We start from the raw sequence: 18,564 nt of genomic DNA on the forward strand, positions 1-18,564 counted from the left end.
ATGTTATAGGTTGTTTGAAAAGTGACAGTTAGGAGCTGATTGGTTGGCACTTTATCCACGGCTTGATACATTTCCCCATAGTCTCAGAAATGTTTTGCAAATGTGTTGGAACGTTCTTGTGCGGTAACAGGGAGGTGGCTTAGCACACGCACGGATATGGTCCATCTTATGGGCGTGTTATGGGAATGGCGCGGGCGTGTCATTGAAAGCGGTTGCGTACAGAGACGCTCAGCCGCTGACATAGGTGGCCATACTTAGACAAAGAAACTGAACCTGCCATAGAGCCGGTGCAAGTTTCGATTGTGCGTTTCAAGAGCCCCAAACAATAATTCAGCGTCTATGGACACCAGGGAGGGGCTTTGTAGCGTCATTTGCATAAAGTCGCAGACTTGCAAGCCGCAAAAGAAGCAGACATGGACGCGCCTACCTCTGATGCAGAGTCTGCCCCGTGATGTCTTCCTCAAGCCTTTGCAGCATGCACCGTTCCTGCACACGCATGCTTCTCTATTTAGTGCCAGTTCCCCGGTAGCTGCCTGCACCCCCGATGATGCAATGAATGCCTGTAATATAGGCACGGTATTGCGGGGGCGGGGCCACGATGACGCCATGCCCCCACCACCCACCTGCTGTGACGTGTCAGCTAACCTGGCAGCCAGAAAAGTCAGCAAGTATGCCCCAGCACTGCCCACTTCTGTCACGCCATCTTCCCCCCCACACTGCCGACCTAGCTACCCCCTCCCGGAGGGGGCTGCCCAGAAGTATGCCCCAAAGTCAATGAGCCCACTGTGTTTATGTTATAAAAAATATTAAAATTGTATAACTATGTAACATGTTTGGCTTCAATATTTACCCTGATAATAATAATACTGTAAATACATATATTTATTCTGCATAGCAGCACATTAGTCCTGTATACCGTGGTTCTCCATAATCATTATGTAATGCGGGCTGTCCACTCACCTTTGGAGGATATCATTCAGCTCTGCAGAATACTCTGAAGGAAGGGAGGGACAAGGACCATTCACTATCATTGATATCAGTTTGATCCATCTGGGACAGTCATAGGCACGTTTGAGAGCGCACATTTCATACAGAATACAGCCCAAAGACCTGAAAATAAGCAGGAACTTAGAATAAGAAGGATTATTATGCACTACTGTGTACATCATTTCAACTACTTTGTGCAAAATTTGTATATGGCAGTTTTATTTAAGGAAAGTACCTAGTTTGTATAAACCAACCTTTCTAGTTAGCCTTTCCCAATCCCAATATAGCACTTTGAAGTGTGTCCACCCATCTGTGACTGCCAGGGCCCCTATGTACCACCCATTGGGGAAACACGTATATAACACATGTAACTTTGACAAGGAATATGGGCCCTCCTAAGCTCTGGGCCCCATAGTAGCTGCACCCCTTGGCTTGCACCTATGGTAGTTACGCCCATAGCTGTGCCAGATTGCTGTATTTGTACTCAGAAATCTAGTACCCCACCCCAGATTTGTAATATTTGATTCTAATGCAATTAAAGACCAAATCCACATTTATTATACCGATAACAATTTTTGTTGTGTAGGTTAGATTGCGGTGCAATAGCTTCTGTGACATAACATAAGGAAAAGATAGAGGCAAGCTACATAATTACAGTGCTCTCCAGTCCTGAAATGATCTAAACGTTATTGGTTACATTTAAAAAGGAAAAAATCTTTTCAGAAATTTTAATATACACCATCCAACTAATGCGATTCCAGAAACAATCTCTCTAGGATAACATCACTTATCAGTCACAATGTGTATTGATTCGGATATTTACTTAATAATTGTCCACACTACAATATTTTGAACAATAATCAGGTAAATATTGTTACGTTCTGGGTTATTTGTGGACCCGGGGTGGTAGCAGGAGCGATCACAGAAGCAGATTTGTAAATAAAACTAGGATTTTTAATAAGTGCTCGAGTGGACATATAATGTGGTAGTAAATAAAAGTCCAGGAAAATATAAATGTGCACAAGAGTTCTGTGGTGGGAGCAAAAGGGTTAATGTCCAGGTAGAAACAATTAGAGCAGTCCAGGTGTGCAGGTAGTGAAACTGAAAATAAACAAGCCAGGTTTGCAGATAGTGAACTGAAGTGCAGGATGTCAGCAGGCTCAGACACTCAGGTATGGGCAAGGGTGATGGAGGTAGCGGGGTAGTCCAGTGGGAGCTAAGAGCTGACAGGCAGACTGGCAGACAGCGAATACACAGGAACAGGAAAGCACAGAGAACTCCCTCTCAGCTAGGCTGAGATACACGTTGCACTGGCAAAGAAGGAAGGCACTGACCCTTCCTAAATACCCCATGCCGTGCTGTTACTGGCCAGAGGGAACATGTGACTCACCAGGATTGGCCAGCCGCATCACATGGCCAGAAGGCAAGATGGCAGCGCCCATGCCAAACGGAATGGAGACGCCGCCAGGCCTTACCAGCGCAGAGTGACAACAGGCCCGCACAACAACGCGTGCAGCTAAAGCCCCCCGCCAGACACCAGCTCCGCCACCAGACAGCCCGCGCCACAATGACCTCACAGGTAACACTCGCCTAGCGCCATGCTGAAATACCCTGGCCGTGACAGTACCCCCCCCTTTTGGGGTGGCCTCAGGACACTCACCAGGCTTCTCCGGATGGGCAGAATGGAATCTCCTGATGAGCGTGGGAGCGTGGACATCACGAGCATCGGTCCAGCAACGTTCCTCTGGACCGTAACCTTTCCAGTCCAGCAAATACTGTAGATGACCTCTGCGTAGACGAGAGTCCAAGATCTGGGCGACCTCAAACTCAACTCCTCTCTCCGTCTGGACTCGAGGAGAAGCAGGTAGAGCACTATGAAATTTATTCAGGACCAGGGGCTTCAATAAGGAAATATGGAAGGAATTAGGGATTTTTAGGTATGGGGGTAACTGTAGACGATAGGCCACTGGATTAATGACTTCTGTTATGGAGAATGGACCGATGAAGCGTGGTGCAAATTTCATAGAAGGAACCCTCAGACGAAGATTCCGGGTGGATAGCCAGACCTGGCTTCCAACTTGCATGCGTGGAACTATTCTACGCTTCGTATCGGCCTGGGTCTTATAGCGAGAGGATGCCTTCAACAAATCAGACCGTACTTGAGTCCAGATGGCAGCAAAATTCCGCACCGTGTCCTCCACGGCCGGAACATCGAAAACAGGCAGGCTTCGGAATTCGGGAACACGAGGATGAAGGCCATATACAACCTGAAATGGCGTTTGGTTAGTTGACGAGTGGTAGGAAGCATTATGTGCAAACTCAGCCCACGGCAGCAAGGCAGCCCAATTGTCCTGGGAAGATGACATAAAAATTCTTAAGAAAGTCTCTAGATCTTGATTAACTCTCTCGGTGGAGCCGTTGCTTTGCGGATGGTAGGCCGTGGAAAAGTTTAACTTCACTTGAAGAACAGAACACAAAGCCCTCCAGAATTTTGCAGTAAACTGCACACCACGGTCAGAGACAATTTCAGCAGGAAGGCCGTGTAGATGAAATATGTGTTGGACAAACAACTGTGCCAGGTCAGGGGCAGAAGGTAACTTCTTCAATGGTATATAGTGGACCATCTTAGAAAATCGGTCTATTACAACCCAGATAGTGTTGAAACCTTGAGAGACTGGCAGGTCTGTGACGAAATCCATGGAGAGATGCGTCCATGGACGTGATGGAGTAGGTAATGGAAGCAATTCCCCAGCTGGAGCTTGTCGTGATGATTTATGCTGGGCACAGGAGGAGCAGGAAGAGATAAACTCCATTATGTCTGCCTTCATAGAAGGCCACCAATAGTGTCTTTTCAGGAACTCCAAGGTCTTCCGAGTGCCTGAGTGCCCTGCGAAGCGAGAGGAATGTGCCCAAGTGAGAAGCTGCTTCCTTAATTCCGGGGCCACAAATGATTTTCCCGTCGGAGGCTGAAGTTGTAATGCGGCAAAAACTCTTGATTCCAAGACAGGGGTATTGCTTTGATTTTCAGATTGATCATCACAGAGGAGAGATCTCGATAGGGCATCAGCCTTCTGATTAAGTGCTCCAGACCGAAAGGTCAGGGTGAACTGAAACCTGGCAAAGAATATTGCCCAGCGGGCCAAACGAGGACTCACACATTGGAGGTTTTTGAGAAATAGGAGATTTCTATGGTCCGTAAATACAGTAAATGGAAACTTGGCACCTTCTAGCAAATATCTCCATTCTTTCAACGCCAACTTTACAGCTAGTAGTTCTTGCTCACCTATGGCGTAGTTCCTTTCGGCAGGAGAGAATTTTTTAGAAAAGAACCCACACGGATGGACTCGGTTGTCCTCATAACGTTGAGACAAGACTGCTCCCACAGCTTCAGATGATGCATCTACTTCCAACAAAAAAGGCCTGTCCAGATCTGGTTGTCGAAGGACTGGTGCTGAGATGAAGGCCTGTTTTAGAAGATGAAAGGCAGACTCTGCCTCAGGAGACCATTGGGCAGGATTAGCACCTTTGCGGGTCAAGGCTGTAATGGGAGCCAGCAGTGTAGAAAATCCCTTAATGAAGTGTCTATAATAATTGGCGAAGCCCAACAATCTCTGGATGGCCTTCAGTGTCTGAGGTCGGGTCCAATCCAGAATTGCTTGTACCTTCTTGGGGTCCATTTCTAAACTGGAACCAGATATTACATAGCCGAGAAAAGGTACACTGGGCACTCCAAAGACGCACTTCTCCAGTTTGCAGTAAAGGTGGTTTTCTCTCAAACGGGTCAGGACCTCCTTAACATGTTCTTGATGTTTAGCCACAGAGGGTGAAAAAATCAGTATGTCATCCAGATAGACAACAACCGAAACATATAACAGATCCCGGAAAATCTCATTAACGAAACTTTGAAAGACAGCAGGGGCGTTACATAATCCAAAAGGCATTACTAAATACTTGAAATGTCCATCTCTGGTATTAAAAGCGGTCTTCCATTCATCGCCAGCTCGGATACGAATGAGGTTGTAAGCCCCTCTTAGATCTAATTTAGAAAAAATTACAGAGCCCTTGACCCTATCAAACAACTCAGTAATCAGGGGAAGAGGGTATCGATTTTTTACAGTAATGTCATTAAGGCCTCGATAATCGATACATGGTCTTAGACCACCGTCCTTCTTGCCAACGAAGAAAAACCCAGCTCCGGCAGGTGAAGTAGAGGGGCGGATGAACCCCTTTGCCAGGTTGTCCCGGATGTACTCGGTCATGGCTTGAGTCTCAGGCAAGGACAGCGGATAGGTACGACCACGAGGTGGCATCTTATCAGGTATCAATTCAATTGGACAGTCCCATTCCCTATGAGGGGGTAAGATATTTGCTTGTTGTTCAGAAAAAACGTCGGCAAACATCTGATATTCCTTGGGAATGGCAGAAGAAACAAATGAAACTGTCTTTCTCACAGGTCGAATTTTTGGAAGACAGGATTTCTGACAGTCCATACCCCATGACAGAATCTGCATAGAACTCCAATCAATCCTGGGATTATGTTTACGTAACCAGGGTAGACCAAGAACAATTTCTTGAGAGGCCTCTGATATCACCAGGAATTTTAAGGACTCAGAATGAAGTGCCCCAATTCGGACCAATACAGGTTGAGTCTCTTTGGTGACTATCCCGTTAGTCAGAGGGCGTCTGTCTATCGAGGTCAGAGAGATAGCATGGTTGAGAGTCAAACAAGGTATCTGAAATTTATCAATGAAACTAGACGTTATGAAATTTCCGGCTGCTCCTGAGTCGATTAGAGCAGTAGCAAAGACAGGTTTGGGTTTAAGATCCAAGGCTAGGGTAATCGTGAAATCTTTAATTTTTGGAGACGGGTTCATAACTCCTAACTTGATGTCTCCAGGATCAGTTAGGATTTGGCATTTCCCGGTTTACGGGAACAGGAGATCAGCAGGTGAGCAGACTCTCCGCAGTACAGACAGAGGTTCTTTTGCATTCTTCTCTGACGTTCTTCTTTGGAGAGGTGTGTATGATTCACCTGCATAGGCTCCTCTTCAGTGGGAGAAGGAATGGGACGGGTAGAAATGGAGGGGGTAAATGACCTTTGCCGGTCAGTTCTGTTTTTTTCAGCCTGACGTTCCCTGAAGCGTAGGTCAACTTTGATACACAATGAAATCATGTCGTTCAGATTAGTAGGAAGCTCTCGAGTGACTAGATCATCCTTTAGTCGGTCTGACAACCCATGCCAGAAGGCCGAGGTGAGGGCTTCCTCATTCCATTTGAGCTCTGATGCTAAAATTTGAAATTGCACGGCATATTGACTGACAGGACGAACCCCTTGCCTCAGTGTCATGATGTTTGATGATGCTGATACAGTACGCCCAGGTTCATCGAAAATCCTCCTGAAGGATGACACAAAGCCTGCGTAATTATCCAGCAGTGGATCTGAGCGCTCCCAGAGTGGGGAAGCCCATTCCAAGGCCTGGCCGGATAACAGAGAGACTATATAAGCCACTTTAGTTCTTGCAGTTGGAAAGTTGTCAGGCTGCAGGGTAAAATGTATGTCACACTGATTTAGGAATCCTCGGCAGAGTTTAGGATTGCCGTCAAATTTATTAGGTAAAGGAAGACGTAAGCGGGGAGATGATCTGCCTCCTGTATTCCCAGACGCTGATGCGGATGTAGTTGCTGGTACTTCAGGGGTAGAAAAGGAAGTTTGCAAACTATCCTGTTGCTTGAACATCTCTTGCAGAAATTTAGCCATCTGATGCTGCATGTTTTCCAGATTTTCTAATCGACCAGAAATGCACCTGAACAAATCCACTCCTGACTCCTGATCCGTGGCCGGCTCCATGAGGCCAGTGCAAACTGTTACGTTCTGGGTTATTTGTGGACCCGGGTGGTAGCAGGAGCGATCACAGAAGCAGATTTGTAAATAAAACTAGGATTTTTAATAAGTGCTCGAGTGGACATATAATGTGGTAGTAAATAAAAGTCCAGGAAAATATAAATGTGCACAAGAGTTCTGTGGTGGGAGCAAAAGGGTTAATGTCCAGGTAGAAACAATTAGAGCAGTCCAGGGGTGCAGGTAGTGAAACTGAAAATAAACAAGCCAGGTTTGCAGATAGTGAACTGAAGTGCAGGATGTCAGCAGGCTCAGACACTCAGGTATGGGCAAGGGTGATGGAGGTAGCGGGGCAGTCCAGTGGGAGCTAAGAGCTGACATGCAGACTGGCAGACAGCGAATACACAGGAACAGGAAAGCACAGAGAACTCCCTCTCAGCTAGGCTGAGATACACGTTGCACTGGCAAAGAAGGAAGGCACTGACCCTTCCTAAATACCCCATGCCGTGCTGTTACTGGCCAGAGGGAACATGTGACTCACCAGGATTGGCCAGCCGCATCACATGGCCAGAAGGCAAGATGGCAGCGCCCATGCCAAACGGAATGGAGACGCCGCCAGGCCTTACCAGCGCAGAGTGACAACAGGCCCGCACAACAACGCGTGCAGCCAAAGCCCCCCGCCAGACACCAGCTCCGCCACCAGACAGCCCGCGCCACAATGACCTCACAGGTAACACTCGCCTAGCGCCATGCTGAAATACCCTGGCCGTGACAAATATAGGACAGTGCCATAGCAGGGTGAGAATCCTCCCTGTGCCGGCCCTGCCCCCTGAACATGTGACATCATGACATCACTAGTAGGAAGAGCTCAGCAGCTGCTCTCCAGACAGATCGACGGTGGCTTTCTAGGCTGCAGTAAGGTGGGCCACGATGATGCAAGCACTGTGTCATGCCCTCCTTCACAAAGCCCACTTGGCTGTACCATGAACCCACATGGGCGAGCTGACTGCAACCTGCTTGAAAAGTCGGCAAGTATGAGCTACTGACCAATCAGGTGAGCTGTGCACTAAACCCCTACAGCACAGACTATTTGATTCACGCACCAAGTACTCTCGGAATCGGTCTGCGACCGGCGGTTCGATTCCCGGCAGCGGCAGCCCGACAGATGAACAGATCCTGGCAGTGGCAGCCCAACAGCGCTGGAAATCTTGATCGTCCTCAGGTAAGTAATAACTAACCTAACCCTCTCAACCCTAACCCTAACCTCCCCCCCAAGTGCCTAACCCTAATCCCCCCTGTAAGTGCCTAACCCTAACCCCCCCTTCCCCGCTGCCTAAACCTAAGTCCCCGGGGCAGTGCCTAACCCTAACCCTCCCTGGGGGGGTGCCTAACCCTAAGTCCCCCCCGGGTGCGCTAAACCTAACCCTCCCCCCCTGCGGCTGTCCGCTCGCGGCGCCCGGCATCCCTTCGATCGGGATGCCAGGCTCCTGTCTCCCAGTGTCTGGACAATGATATGCGTCTAGATATAGACACCTGTCATTTAACCCACGCCGGGATAAAGCAGTCGGGAAGCCGGATGTCGGGATCACGTCAGCCGGTTTCCCTATTGCATCCCGTACTCTCTTCTAGGGATGACCAATCGGAAGAGCGCAATCGAGTAGTTGCAGCAGTGCTGCCATCGCAACATGTCTTATGATCACAAAGAATCACTGTTTGTAAACCATTTGATGGTTAACTGAATAATGGATAATTATAGTATAGTAGGATCTTTGCAACGGACCACTATCGGAACAGAGTAGGCGATGGTTGCCGCCATTGCCAGCGCAAAATCAAATTGATGAGGCATCTTCATCGGAACGAAAACATTGATGGCTATGAACCATCAGTTTCCAATGGACAATCCTTCTCCTCACCATGCTGACTGCTCCTCTCCCAGGTAGCGAACATGGCACAGCTATTCATAGGGAAGCATCTGGTATTTCTGGTGACACAGAGGGCCTAATTCAGAGGTGAACGCAGTGTCCATGTTGGATGCAAACGCCCAATGTTTTCAGTCTGAGTCGCACTGTGCAGGCATCCGAATGATTTCCACCAGGGGTCGCAGAATACATTTGAGCGCAGATAGGGGCTCATTCAGTGAGCGTCCCTGGGACTTATTGTGAGTGGCTAGCCAGAAACGGGCATGTAGCAGACAGTGATTGCGTCTTTTTCCGCAGTTGCACTGATTTCAGCGGCTTTGTTCAGACGGATATTCTGCGCCTCCACAGGGTTGGTGCAATGTATGATGATGCGACCGATGGTGCATCTTTTATGCACAGTGGAGGATTAGTGAAGCAGCCGGCAGGCGTCTAAGTAGGAAGCCCATCGGCTGAGGCAGGATCTTGGGGTGCTTCCAGGTGAGTTGGCTCTCTATTTAGAAACACATGAATATATCAATCAAAGTGGGGCTAGTGTAGGACCACCTGGGCAGAGGCGCCTTGATGTGGCATACTGTATATTTGCAAATGTGAGTCCTCTGCATTTTATTATCATGTAGAATGCATTTCCCTCTTGCTGACCTATTGCAATGTGCTTGGGGATTCTGTGTTGTTTCTGTTTTCTAGGCAAAACATTATAACCTCGAATACGTAATTAAAAAAATAGTAAGATAAACATGTGACATTTCACTGTATAAGGGTCTGATTCAGAGCCATACAAATACCGCACACAATGTCGATACTCACTTAGTTAAGCAATTATTTGCAACTGCGCATGCGCAAAAATTCCTGAAAAGCCCTGCGGCGCGTTACTCAGAGCGATAAAAGTGGGCGTCTCTGTCCTTCCACATGCGGCTGCACTGATGTACAAAAGGGGAAGAGCTTGTAGGCCATTTGCATGAAGTCATAGACAGCCAACCACCAATAGACGCTGCTGTGTGTGACTCATGTCAAAGCTGGATTAGTGGCTGAGACGGAATCAGCGTAAAAATTAGCGTGCGCGATGCCATCTTGCGAATGGCAGCTAGACTCCATCTTAAAAATAAGAATCTGCAAGACGCCATTTTGCGACCAGCGCCATTTTAAGTTACAACTCACGACCTAAGTACAGATGGCAATGTTTTTGATAATCTACCATAAACAACTAGAAAAACAGCCTCCTGAGAAAAGTAAATAGAATAGACAATACACCAGAATACTGTGTGTGTTTTACATACAAATTGGGAATCCCTGTATATAGACAAGTATAGTTGTGGCAATTGTAATATAACCCAGACATTGATCTACACAATTGAATTTGTCTGAATCCTAAACAGGTTTTAGTCCCACTCCCAGACAGAATGGCCCCAGCTTCACAGCTGGGGGTAACACATTTGCATTGCAGTTTGAAACTGTAAGGAATGAGATATGTGTGTGTATGTGTATATATGTGTATATATGTGTATATATATGTTAAGTCCATCATAGATAGAATCTCATGCATAAACACCGCACATTACGCACAGTTGCGCTGCTAACATGATGCTCAGTAGCGAATGCACAATATCCTGCATGCGAACGCTGTTTATTAACTGCATGCATGTACATCTGCCCCAAATCAGATAAACCTAACTAGCGTGTTTTCCCATATCCCTAATACTTACATAATGCACACTTACACAAAAGGTTTCATAGCTATAAAGTAAAAGATCCAAGTTTTATTCATTTATTACAAATGCTGTGAAATAAAGACTATTTTGGTATCTAAGGTTTAATACATGATAAGTAAGCCGTGTTTGATACTATACTGATCCGCACTTTGGGCCTGATTCAGAGCCGCCCGTAAGCGGCCGCTCGTTCGTTCCGAGCGATGTTTGGCCAACTGCGCATGCGTACGGATCGTTATACGCATGCGCTAACCAGTCAGTGCAGCCGAAATTCATGTGCTCGCAAAATAGCGAATGCCTGCTAATTTGATTGATAGAAAGAGGCGTATGTGGGTGGTAACAGGGGAAGGTGCTTGAAAACGGGGAGTGGAAATCAGAACGCAGGCGTGCTTAAAGGTCAAAACGGGCGTTTTATGGGTGTGCATATTTAAAACAGCAGCGTCATTGACCACGTCACTGGGTTATTTTATAGCCAGAACTGCTCGCAAAATTGTGGTAGCAAACACCAGCCCCAAGAATAGCGAGCAGTTCATACCCTGGTCGATGTACTCGATTAATCTAATAAATAGCGGACATGACGTAGGATGCGAGCGGCCAGGGGGCGTATTTTTTAAAAAAACGAACGCAAGTTTTGTTCGCTCGTTCAGACATAGAGGCGTGAACAGACCGCAAACAGCGAACGGTTCATTTGAATAGCCACCCCTTGTTTTAGAACGAACGACCGCAAATAGCGAGTGGCTCTGAATGATGGCCTTTATCCACAGCTTTGAGGTATCAACGGTGTGAAGATCGGAACATGTGTTCGTAAATTATGGACTGTAAAGACATAAAGAACCAAAATGTACTTTGTAAAACCAACAGTCTAGATTTGCATGAGGTGGGAAAACTAAGGCAACCAGCTGTTGGAGGCTGGACTGTGGCCATTTGAATCAACCTGTTACATGCCCTGTAACAAATGCACCCGCACTGGGAACCAATGGGATCAGCAACAAACTCTATTGTGTTGTCTTTCTGGGGGGGGGGGGTATAAATATGTGTGCTCTGACCCTGGGTTGCTAGTCTTCTTGCTGATTGCTGATTGACGGAGGTCTTTTGCTGATGCCGGAATCTGGGCCCAGAGCGCTTGCGTATGTATGACTGTATCTTGGGTCTGTATAATTCTTTGTGCTAAATTGTACTTAGATCACAGCGTGTAACTGACTGTACTTTACTTGAATAATACTTTGTGCTATGGAACACGTGTTCAAGGTCTAAAGTCTTTATTATACTGTACGACTGCGTACTCAAATAGCGTCAATTTTAGAGGTTTATAGGCAGGATTTAGAAGGTATAGGTAGGTGCGTATAGAGGTTGAAATTCAGTATCCTTAGTTGGGGGCTCATAGTGAAGTCACGTACCTAATCACACGATATATACACGGATATCTATATCTCAGCAAATGGTGGATAGTGGCCACAAGCAGTCTTACCTGCAACCATTCGATGCTGAGAGATCGCTACCTGTTATCGTGTGACCAAGAGACGCTGACTAGAATCCAGGGACAAGAGAGGAAGAAGTTTGTTTTCATTTGTTGATAGTATTTTGCGTTTAAAAGGGGTGTCGCAGTATTGCGCACGCGGTTAAGTCGCATTTTTGCGCGCAATAGGGACGCACTTTTGCATACGCAGCTAAGGGTACGTCATACGGTTGTGTGGTAGTCGCATCATTATGTATGCGACAAGTCGCACAATAGCATATACGCATTTTCCGGTTGTGCTGCCACGTGTTTAAACAAAGCCATTGAGTTTACATTATCAATTGTTGCTAATATCTGGGTTAACGTGTATTTTTCTGCGCAGGATAAAAGTGTGTATCAGTGAGTATTTGTTTAGGGTGTAACATGGGACCTAAATGTTAAGGGTATCGTAGGACCCTTAAGTGCTAGGCGCAGGAGTTGGCCTAGTGACTCGGTAGCAGCTTACCGTTTACTTTACACAAAGCAGGTGTATGGGTCGTTATTTTTGTTAGGGTTCGGCCCCCAGCGTGATTATAGCGTTCAGTAATCAATGTGTGTGATCTGTTAGGCTTATTTGAACACTATAATTGAACCGCATAATTTTGGTTAGATTATGATTGTGAGCTGGTGGGAGGGTGGACGAAATCAACTGGAACACAAAGGGTACTTTGCTGCCCCCTAGCAGTTGAAAGGTAGTCAAAAAGGGATTGCTAAGCGGAAGCGGCCTTTACTTCCGTAGGTGAGTCAAAGCGTCTAGAAGTCCTCCATAGGGTTTGCGGATACACCCTTTTTCAAAGGCGTCCGCAGGTAAGTGAAAGTATCTTAATTGTCTTTCACCAGTTTAAATTTTTATTGAAAAACGTAGGAGTTGTCCCAAGATGGGAGCCACGCAAACAATAGAAATGTTAGACAATGATGTGCTGCTAATGGAGGCGCCGCACGGATCGGCCCGTCGTATTATGCATCCTAAGTACGGTACTTATGTAATAAGGTATTGTGACGTATGGTTTAAAATAACGATGAAGAGTGTTAGACTGTTTCCCAGAATTGGTAGTTTTGATAAAGATGTATTGGATAATGTCCGGGATCACATCAGTCTGATGCGTTCTCGAGAGAAAAAAGTAAAATATTACGAATGTTAAAATTGTGGCAGCACGAAGGGGATGCGTGGCTTAAAAATGTGCAAGCGACACAAACTAGCGTTGCGAGCGCATTGCCAGCAAATACAACCACGGCGCTGGATTGCAATGTGTGCGAGCCGCAAAATGGCGCGCATGTGCGGCAGGGTAGCGTTGCGGAAGGTATTGCCAGTAGTTCACGCGCACTACCGCCACCTTATGTGGATGGAGGTGCAGATACAGTCATGAAAAAAAACTCATAAAAATGTAACAAGCAACTTGTACCCTCTCTTAAGTAGCCATAAAGAAAATGTTTATGATGTGGATGATGAGCCTATTGTTATGTCTGCCATTTCCCATGCTGTGCACATGTTAGATGCGACACTACGACAAGCTCACGTGGTGCCACCATCTCCATCTGTAACAGCACGGGAAGTGTTAAACTCCTCTGCGCCCGTGGAGGAAGTTGTTAATACTATACGTTGCAGCAACAGATTAAACCCCCAGCCAGGTAATAAGGTCAAAGGTAGCACTGCGGCCGGTCTGCATCCCATTCGGAAAATCACTGTTCCGAATGGGAATGCGGAAGCGAACAGAGTTGTACCTACAAGGGATGGTAATGCATTGTCCTTGGACAAGAGCAGAACTAAATTCCATCATAAATGATTTCCCCGATCCCAAAAAAGGAATTAGCCAAATGTCAAAGATTTTTGAGAAATTTGGGTAGTTCTCATGAGCCCACCAATAAAGATTGGCGGGTGGTGTTAAGGGCCTGTCTACCACGCAATATCGACGTGTCAAAATTTATCACGGATTGTGTATTGGATAGTGACGTTCCCTTAATAGACCAAGTAAACCAAGGTAATATTTCCCGCATTATAACTCAATTGGGTGTATATTTTTCAGTAGTAGTTAACTGGAACAAAATTTTCACCATAAAGCAAAAGGAGAGTGAATCTGCAGAAGATTATTGCGACCGGGCTCTGCAGGCTATCACCCAGTACACTGGGTTAGAGGATATTAAAGATAGCATTCACCACAGGGGAATGATTGTCACCATACTCATGGATGGCCTTAAAGAGAACCTAAAAACCCGGGTTCAGACCTCACAACCTGGCTGGAGGGGAGTCGCAATAGATACCCTCATAGAATCCGCCATAGAACATGTTAAAAACATCTCAAAGAAGAGAAAGACACAGAGCGAGAAACTAATGGCTGTCAATATTCAAGCTCTGGAAGGAATGACTGTAACATCACAGCCAGCAGACACACCTGCACCCACACCGACACCTGCACCTGAACAGTTATACGCCCTCACTAATCCTACACCACAGCAAACACAGCCCTACCCCACTTATCCTACACAACCACAAGTCCCATACTACCCACAAGCTCCATACCTCCCACAGTATCCTTTTCCTCAGTATCCTTACCCATACCCACCACCTTTCTATCCTTCCCACGGAAGTGTTTTAATTGCAACCAGCCAGGACACATAAGTAAGAGCTGCACGGCAAAGAGGGTAGGACCCCCAAACCAGGGAGTACCTGGATATTCCCATAAGGGATATGCACAGAGACCAGCAAATGTCCAACAGGCACCAGCTCCAATTGTGGCCGTTAATGCTTTATTGGAGAGTGGGAGCCAATGCTAGGGATCAGGTCATACTTGTGGTCTGCAGATAGACAGGTTGATGGGAAGTACTAGGGAAAAACTGGTAATGGTAATTGATGCAACTGATACCCAATCTCTGTTCTGCTTTCTTCCCTGTGCCCTAACACCCTGACTGTCAGTATATTTCTTTTCCCACCTAGGGGGAGGTGTACCCTACACATGGACACGAGTGTCCCATGGGTTCATAGACGACCCCAGTAGCTTCTCCCAGGCCTTATATGACTGTTTACAATCTTTTCAACCTGCCAATGTAAAATGTGGACGATTTATTGTTGTATTTAGGTCGTGTTTAAATGATATTAAACTGTTGTGCTTTATCTCTCACACACAGGACACAAGGTCGCTAAGGACAAACGGCAGCCATGCCAGGCTAAGGTCAAATACTCGGAATACTGTCCAACCCAGGGGCCCAGGCAATATTTAGAGCAGTAGATATTGATAACAGAATTTAAAATGCAGGAATTTGTGTACAAATACAGTATCCCTAGAATAATTGAATATAGGAGGGATACTCATTTCACAAGTAATGTCTTCTATAACCTGTGTAAGGTGATGGGTATTAATATCAAGATCATCCCAGACCATCTGTCTACCTGTCCCCCTTTGAGATACTGTTTAACAGGCAGCCTCATGTGAAAATATGATAATGAGGTTACTGTGCAGTATCTCACGAAGATGAGTAAGAACAACTGAAATTGAAAATGTTATTAACTAGCATGACTGAAGCAAACTCTCATGATGTTAAACCTGGAAAATCCATTATGATCCAATAATTTCTTATGTTCGGGTTGCCTGACTGATCGGTGGAAGGTCCGTATCTGACGTTGTTGACAAAGTACCACATCCTCAAAGGGTGGCCGGGGAAGATACGTGGGTCCATTCCACTCACTCCAGGGAGGTTAACCAACCGGTGGAGATACAAGCCGGAGATGAGGCCGATAACGTGGGCCTGTCGATTACGAGCTTGTGCCGGGAGGATTAAAAAGGTGACCGTGAGAAACCTGAGCTAAAAGAAAACTGTAGATCAGTGTCGCAGCAAGGGATTGTTCTGCTGCAGGGCCAGACTGGCCATCAGGCACTTCTGGCAAATGCCAGGAGGGCCGATGGCCAAATGGGCCGCTTTGGCTGAGCCAGGCTTACCCGGCAGTACACCCTCCCGGGAGGCACCTTGCTCAGCAAACAGACGTCACAAATGCGCGGCCGCGTCGTGACCTAGCACCACGGCAATGGGGGCAGTGGGAATCTGGGCCCCCGCTATGGAGACAGTCTGCTGCACGGGAGGCGGAGCCACAAAAGGAGCTGAGGCACAGTACACGGCATTCAGAGGAGGCGCACTTCCGGGTTCCATGCTGCTAATGAAACCCGGGCATCAGCTACACAGTGCAGCAGGTCGCTGCTTCACAGGGGACTGCATATGGTGACTCTGCACACTCCAGAGGTATCTCTCTCTGCCATTAATTTCCTTCTGTCTCTGATCTCACCTTATTCCTCCTCTTACTCTCTCTTCAATCTCCCCTGATTTTTCACTCTCTCTTTTCTGTTTCCCCCTATTCCCCTCTTATCTCCCCCTATTCCTTAACTGTGCTGCCTGCCCTTATTCCTCCTGTCTCCATTCTCCCCCTATTACTACCCTCTCCCATCGGAATCATTATGATTTACCGCCGGCCGCATGGCCAGTGGTTCAAATCCCGACGTCGTCTGCCCGGCAAGGGGGAAAATGCAGATCGGCAAAAGGTAAGTGTTTCCTAACCCTCTCCCCCCCTAACCCTCCCTTAGGGGTGCCTAACCCTAACCCCTGCCGCCTAAACCTAACCCTCCCCCTGGGGGTACCTAACCCTAACCTCCCCCTGGGGGTGCCTCACCCTAGTCCCCCCCGTGAACCCTAAACCTAACCCTCCACCTCCCCCCTTCGCGGCTGTCCGCACCCGGCATCCCTTTGACCGGGATGCTGGGCGCAGGTCTCCCGGCGTAGGTAAACTGAAAACTCGAGATCTTGACGCCTGTCATTTAACCCTTCCCGGGATTAAGCAGTCGGGAGGCCGGTGGTCGGCATTGCGTCCGCCGGCTTCCCCACTGCTTCCCCTCCCCCTATTCCTCCTCTCTCTCCCAGCCCCCTCTTTCTCCTATTGCTTCGATTGAATGCAATACGCGTATTGAATAGCACTGGGAATGAGCTCCCAGAGCTATTAAATTCTGCGCGTTGTTTGGTCGGAGAATGCCCTTCTCTCACCCCTTGCACCTTAAACAGGGTGTTTAGTCGTGAGAACAGGCGTTCTCCATATAAACTTCCCGGCGCGATGCTGTTTTCGCCGCGCTAAGGGCAGAAAACAGCATTGCGCCTGGACTTTTGTTGGATTTTTGCTTGCATCCCATGAGCTATGCGAGATGAAATCCTTAGTCAGGCTTAGCAGCGTTCTGAATTGAATAGTTACGGGAGCTCATTACTGGCGCTATTCAATTTGCATTGAATTGAATCGAGCCCAATGTCTCTCTCGGCTTGCCCTATTCCTTCTCTCTCTCTCTCTCTCCCAGCTTCCCCTCTTTCTCCTATGACTCTCCTGTCTCCCCCTATTTCTCCTCTCTTTCCCAGGTTCCCCTCTTTCTATGTCTCTCCCGTCTCCCCCTATTCCTATCCTCTATCTCCCAGGTTCCCCTCTTTCTCATATGTCTCTCCTGGCTTCCACTCTTGCTTCTCTCTCTCTCCCAGCTTCCCCTCTTTCTCCTATGTCTCTCCTGGCTTCCCCTATTCCTCCTCTCTCTCCCAGCTTCCTCTCTTTCCCCTATGTCTCTCCCATCTCCCCCTATTCCTCCTCTCTCTCCCAGCTTCCCCTCTTTCCCTTATGTCTCTCCCGGCTTCCCCTATTCCTCTTCTCTCTCTCTCAGCTTCCCCTCTTTCTCCTCTGTCTCTCCTGTCTCCCCCTATTTCTCCTCTCTCTCCCAGCTTCCCCTGTTTCTCCTATGTCTCTCCCGGCCTCCCCAATTCCTTCTCGCTCTCCCGGCTTCCCCTATTCCTCCTATGTCTCTCCCGGCTTCTCCTATTCCTCCTCTCTTTCTCTCAGCTCAACCTGTTCTTTCACTCTCTCGTGACTCTCCCTATTTCTGCTCTCTCCCGGTTCAACCTAAACCTTCTCTTTCTCTCCTGGCTCTCCCTATTTCTTCTCTCTCTCTTCCCACTCCACATATTTCTCCTATGTCTCTCCTGGCTCCCCATGTTCTCTCTCTACCCCTGTTCCTCCTATTCCTCCTCTCTCTCTCCTTGCTCTCCCTAATTCTCCTATGTTTGGTCCCCTCTTTCCTTCTCTCTCCCCAGCTGCCCAAATTTCTCCTCTCTTTTTTTTCTCCTGGCTCCCCCCTTTCCTACTCTTTTCCTGTCTCCCTCTATTCCTTTTTAGTATGTTGCTATTTCAAACCTGCAGATCCATGTAGTATTAATATTGTATACAATATATTGTTTATAATATTTCTATCTTATAATATTTGTTATGGGCAAATATTCATGTTTGTGTATGTAAATAATGGACACTATTGTGTGACATAACGTGAAAAAGGGACACAGATGTAATGTGAAAAAGGGAAACTACTGTGTGTCGTAACATGAAAAAGGGACACTACTGTCTGACGAAAGGTGAGAAAGGGCACTACTGTGTGATGTAACATGAATAAGGGACACTACTGTGCAGTGTAGTATGATGAAGGGATACTACCATGTGGTGTAATGTGACTAAGGGCCACGACTGTGTGACGTAACGTGACTATGGGGCACTACCATGTGATGTAATGTGAAAAAGGGACACTACTGTGTGACGGAATGTGAAAGAGACACTACTGT

At 47.2% G+C, this 18,564-nt stretch overlaps 1 protein-coding gene across 1 annotated transcript in view; it reads right to left on the reverse strand.

Moving 5' to 3' along the window:
- The window catches only part of LOC148506064 (serine/threonine-protein kinase Nek11-like), a 341,598-nt gene that overhangs the window by 162,228 nt on the left and 160,806 nt on the right, over positions 1-18,564 (reverse strand). Inside the window, exon 6 of the mRNA XM_088447334.1 lies at positions 961-1,110. Within this exon, the coding sequence (XP_088303460.1) occupies positions 961-1,110 (150 nt within the window). The remainder of the gene's footprint in view (positions 1-960; positions 1,111-18,564) is intronic.

This window comes from Taudactylus pleione, unplaced genomic scaffold (assembly GCF_031769625.1).
Source record: "Taudactylus pleione unplaced genomic scaffold, aTauple2 ptg000430l, whole genome shotgun sequence".
Classification (NCBI taxonomy): domain Eukaryota; kingdom Metazoa; phylum Chordata; class Amphibia; order Anura; family Myobatrachidae; genus Taudactylus; species Taudactylus pleione.